This window comes from Rasamsonia emersonii (genome assembly GCF_000968595.1).
Source record: "Rasamsonia emersonii CBS 393.64 chromosome Unknown ctg1118621760073, whole genome shotgun sequence".
Classification (NCBI taxonomy): domain Eukaryota; kingdom Fungi; phylum Ascomycota; class Eurotiomycetes; order Eurotiales; family Trichocomaceae; genus Rasamsonia; species Rasamsonia emersonii.
In genome coordinates, this window is record NW_013563214.1 from 10,647 (window position 1) to 29,929 (window position 19,283).

A 19,283-nucleotide genomic window follows, 5' to 3' on the forward strand; every position below is an offset into this window, starting at 1 on the left:
TTTTTTAAAAGAAAAAGGAAGAAGAAGAAGAAGCTCAAACAATCTGCAGATTCATGTTTCATCTAAAACCACCTACGGGGTAAGGCTGAGGTTTCAGGAAAAGGAGGAACCAATCATGGCATGTTGCCGTGCACTAATTACCAACGCCAATGGACATGGGTGCTACAGCCTACAGCCTGTAGTACAGTCCATACTTGAAACTGCCTGGCAGGTATTTAGGAAATAAAAATAAAAATAGCACAGTTGCGGCAATGGTGTGACTGGCTTGTATTTATTTATTTATTCTTATTTATATTGCTGCAAGCCCGTCCTGTCTTACTTAGGTCACAAGTCTACTGCTCTTATGGTCTTCTGACAATGCGAAATTCAACACTATGATTCTTTCTAACTATTTACACCTGATGACCTGGTACCTTGTTGTCCGTGTCCGGTAGCGATGATGAAAGAATAAATAAATTTAATTTAATTTAACAACGCCCGTCAAGACAGACCCAACCTTTTGAGACCGGTTCATTCCTTTCCTCCCTTCCTTACTCCACCAACCTTCCTTCTACAAGGGAAGACAAGACAAATCACCAATTCCCAAAATCTGAGCATGCCCCGACGAGAACTCAGGCGTTGCGAATATCCTTCGCATACACACAAAGATAGATAGAGAGGAGAGAAGAGGGAGAGGTAACAGCCGAACCGAACCGCACCGGACCTACCGGACGCCAAGTCCATATCATACATAAGAAAAAAAGGAAAAGAAAAAGAAAAAGAAAAGCCCTGTGATATAACAATTACTAAAAAAAGCAGACCTGTCGCAATTATGCATGCAAAAAAACGAAATAAAAAAAAGACAAGACAAGAAAGACTGCACCGGGGGAATCGAATCGAACCGAACAAGACAAATGAGATTACTCGAGCAGCTTGACATGACATCACAGATGAAGAGCGAACAAAAAAAAACAATAACAAAAGAGATAATACGAGATAATACAAGCTGGAAGAATCTGACGACGGAAGAGAGATCGAAGGTAATTTCCAGAGAGGAGAAAAAAAGATGATGGTGATGATGTGTGTGACGCTGGCTTCGAGGAGAACATGAGTAGAACGACCAAGGGAAAGATCATGGAGAGATCTAACGAAGATTCGCAAAATCGTCGACGAAACGGTGGATTACAAGCAGATACGCGGAGAACAAAACCCAGTCAAACGGAGAAGGGCCATGAAAAACAGACAGACATGTTCTGTTTCGTATGAAAGAAAAGTTTTTCTCGTCACAATCATCTCCATGGAGGCCGTTCATCAAGTTTCGAACTGCGATTCTGCTGCTTGGGCTGCGGAATCAAGCTGCTGCGCCGACTGGAGTGACCCAGAGCCGTCCCCGGTCGGGACTGCTTGTTTCCGCCAGTTCCCCCGTCTTGGTCGACTCGACTCGCTGGCGTGCCCGCATAGCTCTGCCGACTCCGAGGTGCCGTCGCCAGGCCCGTCGAAGATGGCTGCTTTCGAAGCTTGCTGTACGGCGGCGGGTCCAGTACTGAGCTTGTAGAAGACGGCGACCTCATACGATCCGGCGTCGGAGACACAGTCAGCCGGCTGCCAGGACGGCTGCTAGTACGGCTGGCGGTCCTCCCACCGGGCACCGGAGAGGTCGAAGTCGCACGACTCAACGGACTGGGCACCGGAAGAGATGAATTCGACGAGACGGAGCGGGATGCGCGAGCGGGAGGTGGCTCTTTTCGGTAGGGAGACGGAGTGGTGAGGGAAAGAGGTTTGAAGTTATGACCGACATCGAGATCGTTCGTGTTCGCACTGTTATTCCAACGCGGTTTGTTGGATGTCGGAGCTGGAGCCAGATTCCGGGAAACGCGCTTTCCTGGTGTCGGAGTCGTCGTCGCCACGCTGCTCTGGCTCGTCGTCGTCGTCGTCGGGGAGGGGATCGAAGACGACACCGAAGCACGAGGGATCGACGACTTTCGTACGCTCAAATTCGACGACGACGTTGGTTGCGGCAGTCCAGAGTATCGTCGGGCCTTCGTAGCCGTGGTCGATCGAGCGGTGCTACCGACAGAACTGCCCCGTCTGCTGGAGCTGCCAACGTTGGGCGTCGAGGAACCACGGATGGTCCCGTTGCCACCTATGATGACCGAGGATGCCGGCGAGCTGCCAGGAGTGCCAATGGCACTGCCGGTGGCAGGACTGTCCATCGTGATAATACTGGATATGGAATCGCGCAGTTGTTGGCTCTTGCTGATGGGCGTCTCCTCGAGCAACCCGTCCATCACCTTCATGCTCGCCTTGAGAGCGTCCACCCTCGATTTCATGTCCGAGAGCAACGTGAGGATCTCCCCGTTGACCGTCAGGCGATCGTTGACGCCTTTCTGGATGATCGACAAGACTCGGTCGATGGCCGGGATGTAGTGCATCTTCTTGGCCTCGTAGCTCTCGATCTTCTTCGTGATGGCCGTCGGGTTGTTGACGTGATCGCCCGCCTCGAGCGACTCCTGCAGCTTTCCGATGCTTCGTTCCACCGACTCGCACATCTTCTGCGCCTGCCGGCCCGCGTTTCGGAAGACCAGGATCCATCGGTCCTCGCCCAACTCTCGCCGGAGAGCTTCGGCGTCAGCCTCGAGTTTCTTGTAGCTCTTTTCCAGTCTCTGCCTCCGATCCTCCAATTCTTGACAGGCCGTTGGAAACACCTTCTCCGCTCGGGACTGAAACATCGAAAGCCTCATGGGAAGGAAATCCAAAGAAGCCCTCAGGGGCTGCATGCGCGCAAACAACTGCATCAGATTCGCGTCGTCATGAGGGTTATTCGTAGTTGCGGCGGCGGAGGTATCAAACGAGGAGCTCGTGTCAAGTAGACTGAATCGCTTTGTTGACGATGACGTTCCCTGAAACGGAGATTCCTCCACGATCGTCTCGAGCTCGTTGATGTCCAATCCGCTGCTGGGCTCGGCATCCTGCTCGGCGAGGGTCTTGTGTCTGTTTTCCTCCATTTCAAAGACCAGCCGGCTGAGATCGTCGATTTCCAGACCAACATCGCCCAGGACGACCGTCCACAGTTCCTCCCACTCCATTGCCAGCTCCACCTGTTCCTTGACCCCCTTGAGCTGCGCCCTTATCTCGGCCCAGTTCTTCAGGGTGCTTTCCATCTGGGACACAATCGTCTTCAGATCTTCGGCGGTGACGCTCCCAATATCCTCTCGCAACTGCACATTTTCAATCGCCTTGACGTAGACATTGACCAAACTCTCAAACTTGGTGACGGCTTTGTCCACTTCATCCAAGCCCTCCCTTCCACCTGCAGCGGCCCATTCCACATCGTCTTCCGCATCCATCCCGCTCAGCACTTCGGCAGCCTTGTTGATCCATTTCTGTATCTGTTCTGCGGCCCCATTGAGGGCCTTCACGGCGGCAGGGGCGGTCGGGATGGAGGTGATGCTCGACTCAAGTGACGACGGCTGCGGAAGGTTGATCGAGGTCAGCTGGGACAGTTGGTTGCTGAAGGACGCTCGGGAGAAAGAGTAGATCGACTCTGCACGGTGGAGACCTAGGGGGTTAAAGTACGATTGGACATTGGTCGCCAAGGGCGTCGACGGGGCAGGAGGCGTGTCTTTCGGAGGAGGGGGCGGGGGCTGATCCGAATCGGCCAGGGTGCTGCGTTTGAGATATTCCTCCAGGTCCGTCGAACCCTGCGTCGACTCGATGCCGTTGGACGTCGAGTTGGACTCTGCGGAGGCGCCCTGCGGCGCCATCACCGGTTCAACTGCGGCCATGGCCGGCGCAGCACCCCCGTGGGATACGCTGGCGTCGGTGGAATTGTCAGGGGCGGGAGAGGTGTTCACAGCAAACTCTTGTGTTCTAGACGTAGGCGTAAAGACGGCAGGATCGAGATGCGACGAAGATTCGACTGTGACGGTCGAATCGGCCGTAGGAGACGCAATCGACGGAACAGCTTCCTCCTTGTCCTTCGTAGTCTGCGAGTTCAGTAAACTGGGGGCACTTCTCTCCCGCTTGATCAGAGGTCGGGATCCCGCCCAAGCTCGGCCCCGTTTCTCGACCTTGATCGATAGATCCTGGTGGAGATTGTCCAACTCCCGAATCTGATCCGCCGGGATCCTCCCTACCGGACTCCGGTTGCGAGACTGCTGGGCTGACGAATTCCTGGCAGACCCGTCGAGCAGTTTGACCCGCGCGGCCAGACCGGGGGACAGACGGCGAAAAATCGACGTGCGAGGGGGATCGTCGGTGGGCTGATCCTTGCTGCTGCTATTATTGTTGCTGCCGTCACCCTTGGGCTTGAAGCGTCGGGACAGGGAGTTGGGGTTGAGCGTCGAGGAGGGAGAGGACGGCTGCTTGGGATCGGCGGTGGAGGAGGAGGAGGAGGACGAGGACGAGGAGGGCTGGGCCAGCTGCGGTGCGGACAACTTTTTGGTCAACGACTTCAAGGAAGAAGAGCCAGCTGCGGAGGCAGGGGTGGCAGAGTCGGCAGACGCTGTTGCTGTCGTTGTTGTTGTCGTCGTCGTCGCAGGGGAGCCAGAGCCGGGGAATATCGCGGGCATGGATACGATCTCCGTGCGGCTATCGCCCGAACCCCGAGTCCCGTCTGCGGCTAGCGATGCGTGCAAGTGGAAGCGGTGGATGGCGGTGATCGTGGAGGTCGGCTGGTGAACTGGCGGCGTAGCGAGGACGCGATCGCCAGCTGGAATGTTGGCGCAAAGGCGAGGGCCTGCAGGCCGCCTGTCAGCACGCTCACTCGGCCCCAAGACCCGATACGACTGGACTCTGTCAACAACGGTCTCGAGGACACGCTGTCGGATGGCGAGCGAGCGACTGAACGGATCTACATGGCTGTGGAACACACTGCGGCGGCTCGTCAGGAGGAAGGGGAGCGAGGGCAGAGGGAGAGCAATTCCGCGTCGGGGGGCGGTCTGGGCATCCCAGTGCTCGCCGGAGCCCATAATAATTTTTGTGCAGACTATTGAACCGGAGTACTAATTAAAGCACCTCGACGAACTCGTCGTCCGATCGCGCTGGAAATCATCCTGTTTCTATACTGCTGCCCTGTCCCCAGGTCCTGAAACACAGTGCCTCGTCTCTGACGGATTGCCTGGCTGCCAGCACATGCATTCATTCCCAATAATGGCCCCAGGTCGCTCTGTGTGCTGCGTATCGCCTCACAGTGAAGATGTGGGTCTATATACTGTACGGAATCGCTGTACATACATGCGTGTGGAGATAGATACAGTTCCAATCAACACCGTCCACGGTACAGGATCGGCTGGAAACACTCCAGTTGGACCAGAAGCCACTATCCCATGATGCCTCGACACAACGCCTGAAACACCCGGCCTGCAAAAGGCCATTGACTGAGATAGAATAAAAATCACAAGTAAAAAAAAAGGGGGGGTAAATAAAACGGGTATCTGATGAGAAATGAAGCAGACAGGAAATAAGCTACGTGGTGCCAATCATATCCAATCATGGGCAGAGTATAATTTCAGGGGCCATTCTCCTCTTCAGACGTCATCGCCTGCTAACCCATCTGCCTCGGGAGGGACTGACGTCGACGCTTTGGGGTCGTCGCTCCAGTCTCGTGTAATTTCCTCCCGGACCCCTTTGCACCAGGCAAGGAGGGCAGCGTCAAACTGCTTCCACGCATCGTCACTGCTGCCGTAGACTACGCCCATGACGTCCATCTCGAGTTTGATCTCCCAGCGCAGTTCGGCTGCTTTCTTCCAATACCGGAGGTTTTCTGCCCGGCGGTAGGGCTTAGCAACGTCCTCGTGGAAGCTCTTGATCTCGCAGAAAAACCGTCGAGACTTCCGGAGCGCCTGATTGTGCATGCGGACGAGATCTCGACCGTCCCGGAGTCGCTCCAGCATCGGTGTCGGCAGAGGACCCTCGTCCGGAGACGTCCACCGCGGCAGCGGGGGCCCCACGCCCTTCATCAAGGTCTGGAGGAACAGCTCTTCGCGCTCACGCTCTCGGCCGGTCCAGTCGCCCTTCATCCATGTCCAATTGGCTCGTTCCTGGGCCTCCAGGTCCTCCAGGCGGCGCTCCTCATCCAGAATCATCAAGACCCCTGACATCCAGTCCAGGATCGCCGCTCGTTCGTCGTTCCTCAGCCCACCCGCAAAGTTCCGCGAGGCCCATCCTTTCAACACGTCCAGGACCTCGAAGAGCTCCTCTCGGATCTTCTTCTCACTCTTGATGGAGGCCAGACGGTCGGGTCGCTCGTGGGAGGTGTAATATATCCGAGCTGCTCGAATAGCCAGCGTGACCACATCCAGGATTTTCATTCCTTCAATTTCATGCCAGCCCATGGGTTTTGTCGACGCGGGGCTCTCCGAGGAACCTTGGCCGGGCTCCGACGCGGTTGTCCTCTCAGCCTGAGGTGAAAGAGTCGTTTGCGAAGACTTCGAATTTCGACGCGCTTGGGAATTGTTCTCTGATGCTTGGACACACAGTGAGGCCTTGTCCAACGCCTCTACCAGGTCCTTCCGGAGGGCCTGCAAATCTGGCGGAGGGGGAACGTTGTGTGGCTTGACGCTGTAAGTGCTCACCGTCGGAGGGAGCATGACTTCATCGTCATCGTCATCGAAAGCAACCCCATCCTCGGGTTCGGCATATTCCTCGGTCGGACTCTCGACCAAATTCTCTCCAAACTGAGCGTCCTGCGGGGTGAGCAGGAGCTTCGGGACCTCCTTCTTCCCAAGTTTCTTCCCAGGACGCGCCATCTGAGCCCCCTTACCATCCAACAAGCCCGTCCTTGCAAAATAGTATTGCAGGTGGGCGATGCTGCCCAGACACATCACACTCTCCCTGTTTTTGGCTGATTCCGCGAATTCCACGCCCTGAGGACGGATATAGCCCCGTCTCCGCGAAGAGGCAGAGACGGAGGAGCGGGCATCTCCCGAGTTGGCGGAGAAGTTGGACACGGATGACACTGTCGAGAAGGTGCGGTCCGGCGAGGGACATGACGAGATGGCCGGGGTGGGGCAGATGGAAGGAGAGGGCGACGGCGAGCGAAGAATGGGAGAAGCCCTTGACTCTGTCTCGACGTGGTCATCCATGGCGTAACGAAAGCTATCTGTCTGACGAGGAAGTAGAACGAAAATCGGTGGGGAGAGACTCGACTCGAAATGGAGTGGACAAGCGAGCGGATATTCGGCTGTCAGGGACTATCGGGTTGCAGAATCAAAGAATGCTCTGGAATAGCTGCGATGATGCCGGGATCATTCAATCCCACACGTCGACATCGGGATGCCAGGCCGGACGAAGAGCAGTCAGCGGCAGGGAGTGAGTGTCGAGCGGTGTCGATTGTGTCGTGTCGTCAAAGGGGGGATTAGCACGTAGAACCTCGGGGTTCCGGGTCGCGTTGTAGTAGACTTGGGGCTAAATAAAGAAATAGAATTATTGGGTCGACGCGGCGACGGGATACCATTCAGCCAACCGAGTTCACGAAGAACGAGGCTGGCAGGCCAATAATAACAGCTATAGCGAAGGGCTGGAGGATGCGGTTGCGGGGAGGCAATTTAATTATTCAGGCTGCCTTCTAGAGCTGCCGGAGTGCGATCTGGCTAGCAGCCGAGAAGCACAACCCACGACGCTATCGACCTGATATGACTGTCCTGGTATATAGACCACTCCGAAACGACTCTCCTGGAATCCGCATCACCCAGGCTGGCCCAGCAACGTGCAGGCAGCACCCACAGCGAGCAGAGTCGCTATTCTGGCCCAGTTGCGGATGCCCCTTCTGCCCCTGGCCGATCCGCCCCCATTCGCCAACCAGAGCCGTGACCCGTGACTCGCCTCCACTCCGCATGTGGAAACCTTTGCCTGCGTGTTCCAGAGCTTCCATTCCACCTTCCATGCGGGCGTGCCATGGGTCATTCCACTGCTGACGTTGTTAAGTTGATTATTGCTGACACTGCTGACTGTGCAAAAGAGCTCTTTTTGTCTTCTAACACAGGATGTGGAGACTATCCGCCAAAAACGAAGTCTGCATGATACACATACAGTACACCCACTGGCCAGACTAGACGAAGAGCATGAGGCAATTGTACAGTCCAACCTCTGCCAGACTAGCAAGTCAGATCATGTTGCAGACCGAGTCATGAAATCAACAGAGAGGCGAGTCGTTACATAGAAATATTAGCTGTACATACGACATGTACTGTACAGGTACGATCCCGTCTCTACGAAACAAGAACAAGGAAATAGCACCAAACGATTGACATCAATCAACGCCATGTTGTGCTCGCTTGCAAAGGAAGAATCCAGCAGTCGTCAGAAGGTATATATATACAACTGTCAGCAGAACAGGAACGGGGATTTACAACAACAGCAACGAAAGAGAGAAACAAGACAATAATGAGACAGAGATAAAAGGAGTGGTGCAATCAATTTATATCACTTCATCACGCTCCCATCCAGTCGGCTTCACCAGGTCCGTTCCCTTGCTAGGACGCGGCTTGTTGGTGTCCCGGAACTTGGCCACGTACGGGTTGGGGTCTGTCTTGTGGTTCAGGTTGCTCAAGGTGTGGTTGACTTCGCGGTGCTTGGCCTCGTCTGCGCGCACGTACAGCAGCAGGTCACGCATCTTGCGGTGTCCCTCGGGCATCTTCCAGTACTTGACGGCAATGTCCGGGGCGTCCATGTCCTTCCACTTGGGCAGCTTGCCGGCCTCGAGCTCTTCAATTGCCCGCGTGTAGGTGAGCACGGCTTCTTCCTCGAGGTAGCCGACGAACCGGTGGCAGATGCGCGGAGACAAGAGGTAGGAGATGAAGAAGCCGTTGAAGAAGACACCCTGGGCGCCCAGGACCATCAGACGCATGAAGATGCCCGGCTCGGCCATTTCATGAAGGTCAGAAGGTGCATGCGTTCATTGTAGGCTTCTTCCAGAAGGGTCTCGATCCTAATTTTTTGTCAGTGGACGTTGATCAGATCAGATCGATAAGAAATGGTTGAACTTACCATCCATTGTCCCTCTTCATTCTTCTCAGACTGTGCAGATGCCGGAGCATTCCTCCCACCATACCCGGGACACCAGCGACACTCTCCAGGAAGACGAACCGGGTCAACCATTTGCATTCATTCATCTCGAACTTCTTGGGCAAGGGCTTGCCCTCTGGAGGGTGACGGTATCCGGTTGCCGTGTCCATACCCCAGCGGAGGAGTCGAACCATCCCCAGCGCGATCCAGTCGGCCCAGTTCTGCGCCTTGCGATGAGCGTACTTGATCTCACGCATCTCTTTGTCGGTGTAACTGATGAACGTCAGCATCAGTCGAACGATTGATCATCGTCTCAGGGTGTACTTACACAGGATGCGGCCAGCCGGATTCCACGTCCACAATCTGCTTTGTCTCTACCTTGGGGAAGAATTCCTTGAGGGCCGCACGAGGCGTAGAGGAAAACATGCGCTTGCCATTGTTGCTGTTCTTCTGTGCAATGTCATTGCAGGCGACGAAGCTGGCACGCAGACCGGCCGTTCTCAAGGCTCCGGGGACGACGGGAACACGCGCAGCGGCCTTTGGGAGGGCCGAGGCGGCCCTAATGGGCACCGTAGCGGTGGTCGAGTACATGAGAGTTCAAGGTATGTCAAGGTCAATCAAGATGTCTGGGAACAGTCGATGTGTGAACGATGTGTGAATGAATAACGGTATGTGAATGAGTTAAGTTGTGATGCAGAACGAACTTGATCTGATCAAGGATGGAGGTATCGTCGACGCTATTTATTTTTAACCCCCCTGAGTCATAAATATAAATAGAAAGCCAGTTATCAAAGAAGATTATATTCGAGTACTAATAGTCCTGCCCTAGGAGAGAGGTAAGGGAAAGTCTTATAAATACACTTGACCTGACCTGAGCCACCACTACGGAGTATACACCGCCACGTAAAAAAAATAAAATAAAGGAAACAGCAACAAACCAGACACAACTAATCAATCAATCAATCAATTCCTATCTCGAATAGGTTTTCTTTTTCTTCCCCCCTTTTCCAAAAAATTATCGTTCTCTCAATACCTTCGGGGTTATGTCGGGGAAAGTTGGAGCACCTTATACACTTACCTAGTTCGGTAGGCCCAGATTGGCCATGTGAAAATCGCCAAGGGATGGGAATATGGATCATTGACTAAGAAGTGCCCCACTGCCTTGCCTTGCCTTTCCCGACCGAATGTCAGTTCAGTCAGTCAGTCGGGTCCGGGTCCGGGTCGGTGTCTGTCAACCGTCATCGTCATCATCATCCAGAACTATGTCGTTGTTTCGTCCAAAAGGAGTTGGTTCGTTCGTTTGAACTCGGCCCGATTACGGTAAGTTTCGTTCAATTAGTTAGTTACATGTCTCTCTCTCTCCTCTACCAGAAAGCCGGGACTACGGAGTATTGAACAAGAAAGTCAAGTCAAGAAGAAGACAACCGTGATTATTATTTACCCCGTAACAACAATAATAATAATAATAATAGCATACTGGAACAATCTCGTAGATCATCCATCATCCCTTCCTAGCCTGCAGTATGAAATGAAAATCCCGAATGTGGCCCGGCCCGGCGAGGCGGCGGCGCCACCCCCGGTGTAACGAAGTTACAGTATCTTTACCGTCCTGTTCCATATACTTCTCTTGTCCGCTGGGCTGGCACATGACATGTCGGGAGATTGCGGGATCAAACGAGATCTATCTATGACTCAGCATGTTTCCTTTCCTTTCCTTTCCTTTTCCCTTGTTCGCTTGATTGAACTCGTGATCTCAAAGACAATGGGAAGACGAGAATATCTCGGACTTCTTTTCATCATCATCATCGGGGAAAAATTACTGGTCACCTGACAGAAAAGAAAACCTCATGTGGTGTGGCGATCGGTGAGAAATCTTAACCTTACTTCTACCACATGCACATGGACTGTACGTACGGACATACCTAGAACACGCGCGTAGAACATGCGCATATGCCCCTCGAATGCACTCGAAGAAAAAGTAGGTAGTTCCTCCTAGCAGTAACAGAAGCTGCTTTTTTTGTCTTTGCCGTGATTGGTCCATTGCACATTCCAGATCTGGTATCCGCACATCTCATCCATTCGCGGAGTGGGATGACATCACATGTTACGCCTCACACTGCCTACCTTACCTAAGGTACTCTATCTACCTATCTATCTAGGTATCTACCTACTTGATGCAGCTACCTAGGTAGGCCATCGGATCGGATCTGGGATTGCTATTAGTAGTAAGTAGTAGATGTGAGGAATAATGGATGCTGGAGAACAGGCTCCACATAGGAGCGAGGCAAGGGAATACCCCGTATGCATAATCTTAAGAAAGTCTACAGTACATGCATGCATAATCATGAAGATGCATGTGTAGAGGAACTTCCGAGGTAGGTATCATGGCATTATTAGGTAACCAGTCTGATCCAGAACTATCAATTCACATTATCATTGCTAATCATCATTATTGAATAAACCTGGCTAGAACTGGAACCCGTAGAACAGTAATGCATCAACCAGAGACGAAAGGTTGTTTGTTCATCTTAGAATCACAAAGTTGCTCTCGCCTTCCTGGGTATCGATCTCCTTCTTCTCCAGCTTCACCACATGCGCCAGGCGGGGACCCTGGTTCACATCCTGGAGAAGCTTCTGGACGGATTCTTCTTCGCCTTGGGCTTCGCCTTCTACCTATATTATTGCATGAGAAGGATCAGCAATGAACCATTGAAACTATGTTTTCTTTCTTTTCTTTCTTTTTTTTTTGTCAAACACGAATTTAGGAAAGATCATCACATACACTTACCTTTCCGTCAGGGGTATTCTTCACCCAGCCAGTCACGCCGTAGCCGTTGGCCTTTCGTTGGGTAAAGTCCCTGCGAACAACATAGAAGAGACCCGGTTTAGCAAGTGGTCCTGCAGCTGGACAAACGGAACGCCCAAAAAAGCCCCAATTGTCATGTGAAAGTCAAACAGAGGACTCCCTATCTCGAGCCATACCGAAAGCTGACACCTGGTACACAGAAGAACGGTTAGTTAGTTTTCCCTGCATGTACTGTACTGTACAGATTATTCGGCGCGGAACAAACGTACCTTGAACTGTGCCGTGAACTCGAAACGCAACCTGATCGATTCCGTTAGCCCATCGTCATTATTATTACATAGCAAGTCTCCATTAGGAATGGACGGGACGTTGTATGCAGGGATTTAGGTATTATCCATAGCCAGACAGACGTACACGTTTGATCGCCATGGCGGGCTGATAACAGAAAGCCGTGCTTGGGATCGGCTACTTGTCTTCCTAGAATCCAGCTCGGGTGGATGCACTCTGTAGATGGAACGTCTTGCAATGTGTTGAGCAGGTGGTGGTGTTCAATCTGATATCATCATAGCGCGTATAGTGGAGTCCTCCCACTTGACTGCCGATTGTCGACCTGAGTGGGGCAGATGCCCAGGTCATGTGACACATGGAAAGGTGACTCTCTCTTGGATCTCAAGAACTTCCAACTTAGTTGATAGTATGGATGTACATGGCGTTAGAATTTTGCGTGCTTAAGGTTGATTATTCAAATGTTTTTCCTCTTGCATTGTCAAAGTCTCATCATGTTGGTATCACATATTATCATTCTACTAAATTACGTCCATTGAGGACATTCTCTCAGTGATATATCCGTTTCAATATATAGTGCGGGATCGAAACGCTGGATCATTTCAACGGTCTCTGCGCTGTCGCAAACGAGCTGCTCGCGGTCAGAAAACAGACTGTAATCTCGACCATGGATAGGGGCCGATAACGGCCATCTTACCAGTGCGTATACACGTGCATCTTGTTGCTTTTGATCTCGTCGCGGACATGCGCCAAAAGCACCTCCACCTCTAATCGTGACCAGCCGCCAAAGCGGGTGAAGAGGGCCAGGGAATAGCTGTCCACGGCGCCGTCCAAGAACTGCGCACGGAAATAGCGGCCAATCTCCTTGAGTCTCTTGTCCTTGGGCCATGTGCCGATGGGACACACTTCTTCCATGATCTCGACCTTCTCAAACGCGGCGTTGCGGAGGAGGCCCTCGAAGTTGGGGAACATGTCGAAAATCATGCCGTGTGAATGCGAGATCTTGTTGAATTCAGCCTGGTAGCAGAGATAAATCAGGTCGGTCAAATTCAAGTTCACAGGAAGACTGCTGCTCTTACAATCCACTTGAATGTGAAGCTGTCCTGGGGATAAGTGCCATCATCGCATTCCATATGCGTGCGGCATTCCGAAAGTTCAATCTTGCCTCCGGGTCGGAGGTGCCTGCAAAAGGAGTTGGTCAGAATGAGCAGTTTGGAAATTTCGATATTGACGTAAAATAGCGACTCACCTGTAGCATTGCTCGAGAAAACTGGGCCAGTCTCGAATGCTTCCTGCCAACCCACGGACGTAGATGAAATCGAAGGACTCTTTTGGAAATTCCCACTCTTGCGTGGCGTCGTCTATGATGAAGCGAACATTAGGTGGTACCCTACGAGTCACTTAGAATTACCTCACCACCGGGCAAGAAATTTACTACGAACCAGCCAGGCTGAATCGGAGACAGATCCGTTCCAATCACTTCCGCTGACGGAAATTCATCACCAACTGCACACCTGTTAACGATCTACCAAGCGTATCATGCGTGAGCTGCTGCTCTCTTACTCTCCATCGCCCAGATTCCGGTACCAGTGCCGACATCGAGGATCTTCTGGGGATTCGTCAACTGCGTCCTGCACAAGTTCCCATTGAGGCAGAGTCGAAAGACATGGTGCAGGAGATTCAGCCGGTCTTGCTCCGCCTGGTCATTGGGGAGGACCTGCGGCATCATCAGTTTCGAGTCCAAATTGATTGCTGCTGGTCGAATGCTTGGTCTTACGTAGGATCCTGAGCGATATGCATGGTAGGTCCGGCCGTTTTCGTACTTGTAATTGTAGATGGACGACGATAGGGAGGTGAGATCACTGTCGATGCTTTCAAGGTCAAACTCGTCGCTGTCGGGCTGGCAAACACGACGAAATCAACATGCTATTCTGTAGACGAGTCCACTGCACAGATGCACACACATCGGCCTCAATCAGCTCGTTTGGAGTCACTTGGTCAGCCATCTTGTCAGGATTTACATTGCCGGATGCTGCAGCTTCAAAGTTCACAGATTTCCAAGGTTGTGAAGGCTCTGCAAATGTCTAGTGCTCCGTTCTGTTATATTGTACACTCTATCATTGTCCCTTCTTACGCCAATCCCAGTCATCAGCTTCTAGAGCACGTTCTACAAGAGCTAGACCGTGACAAACCCCACACATGCATGAACCGCTTGCTTGCGACATGCACCTCAACTCCGTAGATAGATCTGACCGCAATGACAGTGCTCATCCTTCCACGATGCAACAGAACCCCTCCGATGACAGCTACAGCTAGATCTACCAATAACAGCAGCATGATGCAGTAGCAACAGTATACCGTGGCGATGTCTCTCTTCACGCGCACGAGCCTCCGCCCACGTTGTGCAGCTCCGTTGGCTCGCGGAACCGGGAACGTGCAGCCCACGAGCCACGCTGCTGCTGGCAGCCAACGATCGTCCTTGCAAGCTGGGCCAGGGGGCGGAAGTCCCGAAGGCTGAAGGCTTAGCGCATGAGCTAAAAAGTGACCTGCCTGGCCAGGCTGTAGTAGATTGTATCTAGTATACGGAGTAGATACCTGCAGAAGAACTTCTGGAAAGTGAAAGTTGTCAAGTTTGCAGCTGCAAAATTACGATACGCGATATGACTGGTTGGATGGAGTGCAAGTATTGCAATTTCGTTTTATTTCAGATAGATAGGCTGAAATTGCAGTTCTTTTGAAACTCTCCCATGCCTACACGTACGCATTACATGTATTCCCTGCTGTTGAGATCTGAGCTCAGGTCGTTAACTAACTATTATTACTATTACTATAGTGCTGACTGTGGATTATTACTGCACCATGAGTACTCGACATTATTCGCCCCCATGTCTGCAGCCTCAGCTGCCTCTCTGTCATTGTTATGCTTCTGACCGTTGTTACATGTACACACCCTGACCGGGATGCTCGTTGGGGGAAGCGAAACAAAAAAAGAAATTAATAGCTTTCGACTCATCATGTCCTCACCGTTGGTCAATGTGTCCTTGGCTGCTCTAGCCGCATGGGCTTTGTATCTCCTGTCCGGCGCCATTTACCGCCTCTACTTCCACCCTCTGGCCAAGTTCCCCGGGCCCCGACTCGCGGCCCTGACCGGGTGGTACGAGTTCTACCACGACGTTGTTCGCCGGGGTTTGTTTATCTGGAAGATCCAGGAGCTGCATGACGGATACGGTAGTTATTAAACCTCGTCAGGTTTTCCGTGACTGTAGATGTAAGCTCACGGCGTGTAAAACAGGCCCAATTGTTCGAATCAACCCTGATGAGCTTCATATCCGCGATTCGGACTTTTACGAGGAGCTCTACGCCCCCGCGTCCAAGAAGCGCGACAAATATGCCAACTGGACGGCTCTTGCTGGAGCGCCCACGTCGAGCTTCGCCACCGTCTCTCACAGCCTGCACCGTTTGCGACGGTCCGCCTTGAATCCGTATTTCTCCAAGCGAGCAATCACCAACACGGAGCCGTTGATCTGGGACAAGATCGAGCGTCTGTGCCAACGACTTGCCCAAGCTGCGAAGACGAAGGAGGTTATCCGCTTGGATGCCGCCTATATGGCCCTCACGATGGACATCATCACCCACTACGCCTATGGTGAAAGCTACAACTACCTCGCCGAGGACGACTTCAAGCTCGAGTGGAAGGAAACCGTGGTTGGCGGCTCTGCCAACGGTGTGTTCCTGCGCCAGTTCCCTTGGGCGCTCCCCATCCTGAAGTCGACCCCTCTGCCGGTGTTGAGGCTCTTGAACCCCAAAGCGGCTGCATTGGTATCGTGGCAGCGCATGATTCGGAAGCAGGTGGAAACAACCTTGGAGAACAACCGCCAGGGCAAGAAGGCCACCGGGACCATCTTCCAAGCCGTCCTCGACAGTGATCTTCCCGACGAGGAGAAGACAGCCGATCGGCTGCAAGACGAGGGCCAGACCTTGGTAGGCGCCGGAAGCGAAACGACCGCAAAGACGCTCAGCATCATTACCTTCTACCTGCTGCAGGACAAAACGAAACTGCAGAAGCTTCGCGACGAGCTTTTCGGTGTGCCGCTGAAACCGACTGGCGAAAGCTTGCTATCTCGTCTTGAGAAACTGCCGTATCTGGTAAATCCAGCCAACAGATTCTTCTGTCTTGGAACTGCGAGCTGACACAGGTCCCAGACAGCAGTGGTCAGCGAGGGTCTCCGACATATGCACGGGGTGACAACCCGGCTGCCACGCGTGGCCCATGAGCCGCTCAAATACAAGGAGTGGATAATCCCTCCGAATGTAGGTGATGATCTGAACCTGCGGAAAGTTTTCTCTCTCGTATGATTCTTAACTCAGTCGCATAGATACCAGTGAGCGAGTCAAACTACTTCGTCCACATGGACCCAGTCATCTTTCCCGATCCTCAAGCGTTCAAACCGGAGAGATGGATCGAAGCACAGGAGAAGGGCGTCCGTCTCGACCGGTATCTGGTGGCCTTTTCGAAAGGAAGCCGGCAATGTGTGGGAATCAAGTACGTCAGAGCTTTCTCTCTCAGAGATTCTTATGCTAACCCTAACTCCTTCCAAGTCTGGCATACGCCGAGTTGTACTTGACGCTGGCGACGGTGCTACGGCGATTTGAGCTGGAGAACTTCGTGACAACGGTGGACGATGTCCGTATTGCTCGCGACTTTTTCGTCGGTGTTCCCAAGCTGGACTCGAAGGGGATCAGAGCGGTGGTGACAGGCACTGTGGAGGCATGACGCGCTTTGATGATGTGATGGAGTATTACGGCTGATGTACAGACGACTCCAACGGCAGTTATGGTGGATATTGGATAAAGATGTAATAGTTGGCAGTTTGGCATCGCAATGGACGTTCTGCAGTACAATCGTAGTGGGGATCCGGGGTTGGCCAATGAGCGGCCGCGGCCCCTGGCTTACGTGCCATCCGAACAACTTCAAGCCGATCGATTAATATTTACTGTATTCAACGCCTGCTCCTCTCCTACTCCCGCTCGCGATGCCGCCTGTACGATGAGTCTCCTCTATTGGCTTCGGAGGCTCTACTCCCTCGACACCCTCGACACTCGCTTCACCGTCCCCGCGAACACGCCCCTCAAGGCCGCGGCTGACACGCGATCGTCTCCGTCCGCCTCGGCGGATCCCTCTGCCAAAGATGCCAGGTCGTCCGAGATTGCCAACGGCGCCTCGCCGTCGAGGTGGAAGACGCCAGAGTACTTTGTATATTATCTGGTCTTCGTGACGCTCGTGCCGTTGATGTTCAAAACCGTCATTGGTGTTTCGCAGGGTTGGTATCTATTGAAACTTCGTTATTCTTCCATGGCAGACATCACTGACAATTCGCAGAGAGTCACCCTACTTATCCCACCTACTCGCATCTACTGTCTCCTGGGTGGATTCCCGGCCGCAAAGTTGTGAGTGTCTTGCTACCTGCGTGTCTGTTCGTTCCGGAAGAGGAGGGTGAGTCGCTAACCGCATTCCTGTAGGACAACTCGGACGCCCAGTATTCGAGTTTCCGCGACAACATCCCGTATCTCTTTGCGCTGCTGGTTTTCCACCCTCTCCTCCGTCGCGTCCACGATTATTTCCTGCCCGTGCAGGCCCAGTCTGAGGGGCCCAAGGCGTCGACAACTGCCGCCGCCGCCGATGCGCGACTGAAGCAGAGGACCTATTTTGACTACTATTTCGCTCTCGTCTTCATCGTCGCTCTTCACGGCATCTCTGCAGCAAAGATACTGCTGATTCTGTATTTGAATTACAAAATCGCCAAGGACCTGCCTCGTTCCTATATTCCCGCTGCTACGTGGATATTCAACCTCGGTGTTCTCTTTGCGAACGAGTTATGCGATGGCTACCCATTGGCGAGCATCGCAAAGCTCCTCACCTCCGTCGACACATGGTCTCCGGGCCAGGAACCTCGGCTTGTTGCGTGGGCCCAATGGCTGGACGGTCTCGGCGGGTTGATGCCCCGGTGGCAGATCCTGTTCAAGGTCACCATTCTCCGCATGATCAGCTTCAATATGGACTACTACTGGAGTCTGGACTATCGGTCCAGCAGTCCAATCGAGGTAAGCCGGACAGAAACTGCCCTCCCGCATGATGAATTGCAGACCTGACCCCCCTAAGAAGAAGCAACTAGATCCCGCCTCGTTGTCGGAACGTGATCGCGTAGCGATTCCGGCGGATCAGGCGTCCTTCAACCCCCTATACTACGTAGCATACGTGCTGTACTCACCCCTCTACCTGACGGGGCCGATCCTCACGTTCAACGATTACATCTCCCAGCAAAGATACCCGTCACCCGCCGTGACGCCAATCCGCACCCTTCTCTACGGCATCCGGTTCTGCCTGACGCTGCTCTGCATGGAAGTTGTCCTCCACTACATCTACGCCGTGGCCATCTCCAAGGCAACCACCGACTGGTCCCAATATACGCCGGGCCAGCTAAGCATGCTGGGCTATTTCAACCTGCACATCATCTGGCTGAAGCTGCTGATCCCGTGGCGCTTCTTCCGGCTATGGGCGCTCCTGGACGGGATGGACCCTCCAGAGAACATGGTGCGGTGCATGTCCAACAACTACTCCGCCTTCGCCTTCTGGCGAGCCTGGCACCGCTCCTTCAACCGCTGGATCGTGCGATATCTGTACGTTCCACTCGGCGGCGGCGGACGACACTCATCATCATCATCCGGCAAGAAATCCTCGCCTATCCTCTCCCAAGCCCGCCGGATCTTCAACGCCCTCACCGTCTTCACCTTCGTCGCCGTCTGGCACGACATCAACCTCCGGTTGCTGATGTGGGGGTGGCTGATCACGCTGTTCGTCCTGCCCGAAGTCATCGCCAGCCTGCTCTTCCCGCCGCACCGCTGGCGCGACCGCCCCAACACGTACCGCGTGCTCTGCGGCATCGGCGCCGTGGGGAACATCCTCATGATGATGATCGCCAACCTGGTGGGGTTCGCCCTGGGGCTGGACGGTCTGAAGGGCCTGCTCGCCGGCATCGTGGGCTCGTGGTCCGGCGTGGCTTTCCTCCTCAGTTCCTGCGCGGCCTTGTTTGTTGGTGTTCAGGTCATGTTTGAGGTTAGGGAGTCGGAGCGGAGGGCGGGTATTGTGTTGAAGTATTAGGCAGCCCTGTACTTTGTGCCTGTGGGAGGGAACCTACTCCGGAGCATT

At 53.3% G+C, this 19,283-nt stretch overlaps 4 protein-coding genes across 4 annotated transcripts; 1 reads left to right on the top strand and 3 right to left on the bottom strand.

The window, feature by feature from the left end:
• Nucleotides 1-1,268: 1,268 nt before the first annotated feature.
• T310_3557 (uncharacterized protein) lies at nucleotides 1,269-7,064 on the bottom strand (the record flags this gene model as incomplete). Its single annotated transcript, XM_013473509.1, has 4 exons — nucleotides 1,269-4,966; nucleotides 4,996-5,153; nucleotides 5,215-5,340; nucleotides 5,530-7,064. 4 exons carry the CDS (start codon nucleotides 7,062-7,064, stop codon nucleotides 1,269-1,271), a joined length of 5,517 nt encoding a protein of 1,838 aa, XP_013328963.1.
• Nucleotides 7,065-8,398: 1,334 nt separating this feature from the next.
• T310_3558 (Alternative oxidase) lies at nucleotides 8,399-9,576 on the bottom strand (the record flags this gene model as incomplete). Its single annotated transcript, XM_013473510.1, has 4 exons — nucleotides 8,399-8,800; nucleotides 8,968-8,997; nucleotides 9,027-9,258; nucleotides 9,314-9,576. The coding sequence occupies 4 exons, from the start codon at nucleotides 9,574-9,576 to the stop codon at nucleotides 8,399-8,401; spliced, it is 927 nt and encodes a 308-aa protein (XP_013328964.1).
• A 1,932-nt stretch (nucleotides 9,577-11,508) lies between these two features.
• T310_3559 (Phosphoethanolamine N-methyltransferase) lies at nucleotides 11,509-14,082 on the bottom strand (the record flags this gene model as incomplete). The annotated part of the gene is made up of 11 exons (XM_013473511.1): nucleotides 11,509-11,658; nucleotides 11,774-11,843; nucleotides 12,061-12,091; nucleotides 12,206-12,344; nucleotides 12,836-13,093; nucleotides 13,156-13,258; nucleotides 13,326-13,466; nucleotides 13,519-13,582; nucleotides 13,640-13,793; nucleotides 13,854-13,976; nucleotides 14,041-14,082. The coding sequence occupies 11 exons, from the start codon at nucleotides 14,080-14,082 to the stop codon at nucleotides 11,509-11,511; spliced, it is 1,275 nt and encodes a 424-aa protein (XP_013328965.1).
• Nucleotides 14,083-15,090: 1,008 nt separating this feature from the next.
• Nucleotides 15,091-19,235, top strand: T310_3560 (Glycerol:H+ symporter (Gup1); the record flags this gene model as incomplete). The annotated part of the gene is made up of 9 exons (XM_013473512.1): nucleotides 15,091-15,304; nucleotides 15,369-16,222; nucleotides 16,280-16,387; nucleotides 16,453-16,619; nucleotides 16,676-16,826; nucleotides 16,974-17,397; nucleotides 17,457-17,524; nucleotides 17,597-18,178; nucleotides 18,237-19,235. The coding sequence occupies 9 exons, from the start codon at nucleotides 15,091-15,093 to the stop codon at nucleotides 19,233-19,235; spliced, it is 3,567 nt and encodes a 1,188-aa protein (XP_013328966.1).
• Between the last annotated feature and the right edge of the window lie 48 nt (nucleotides 19,236-19,283).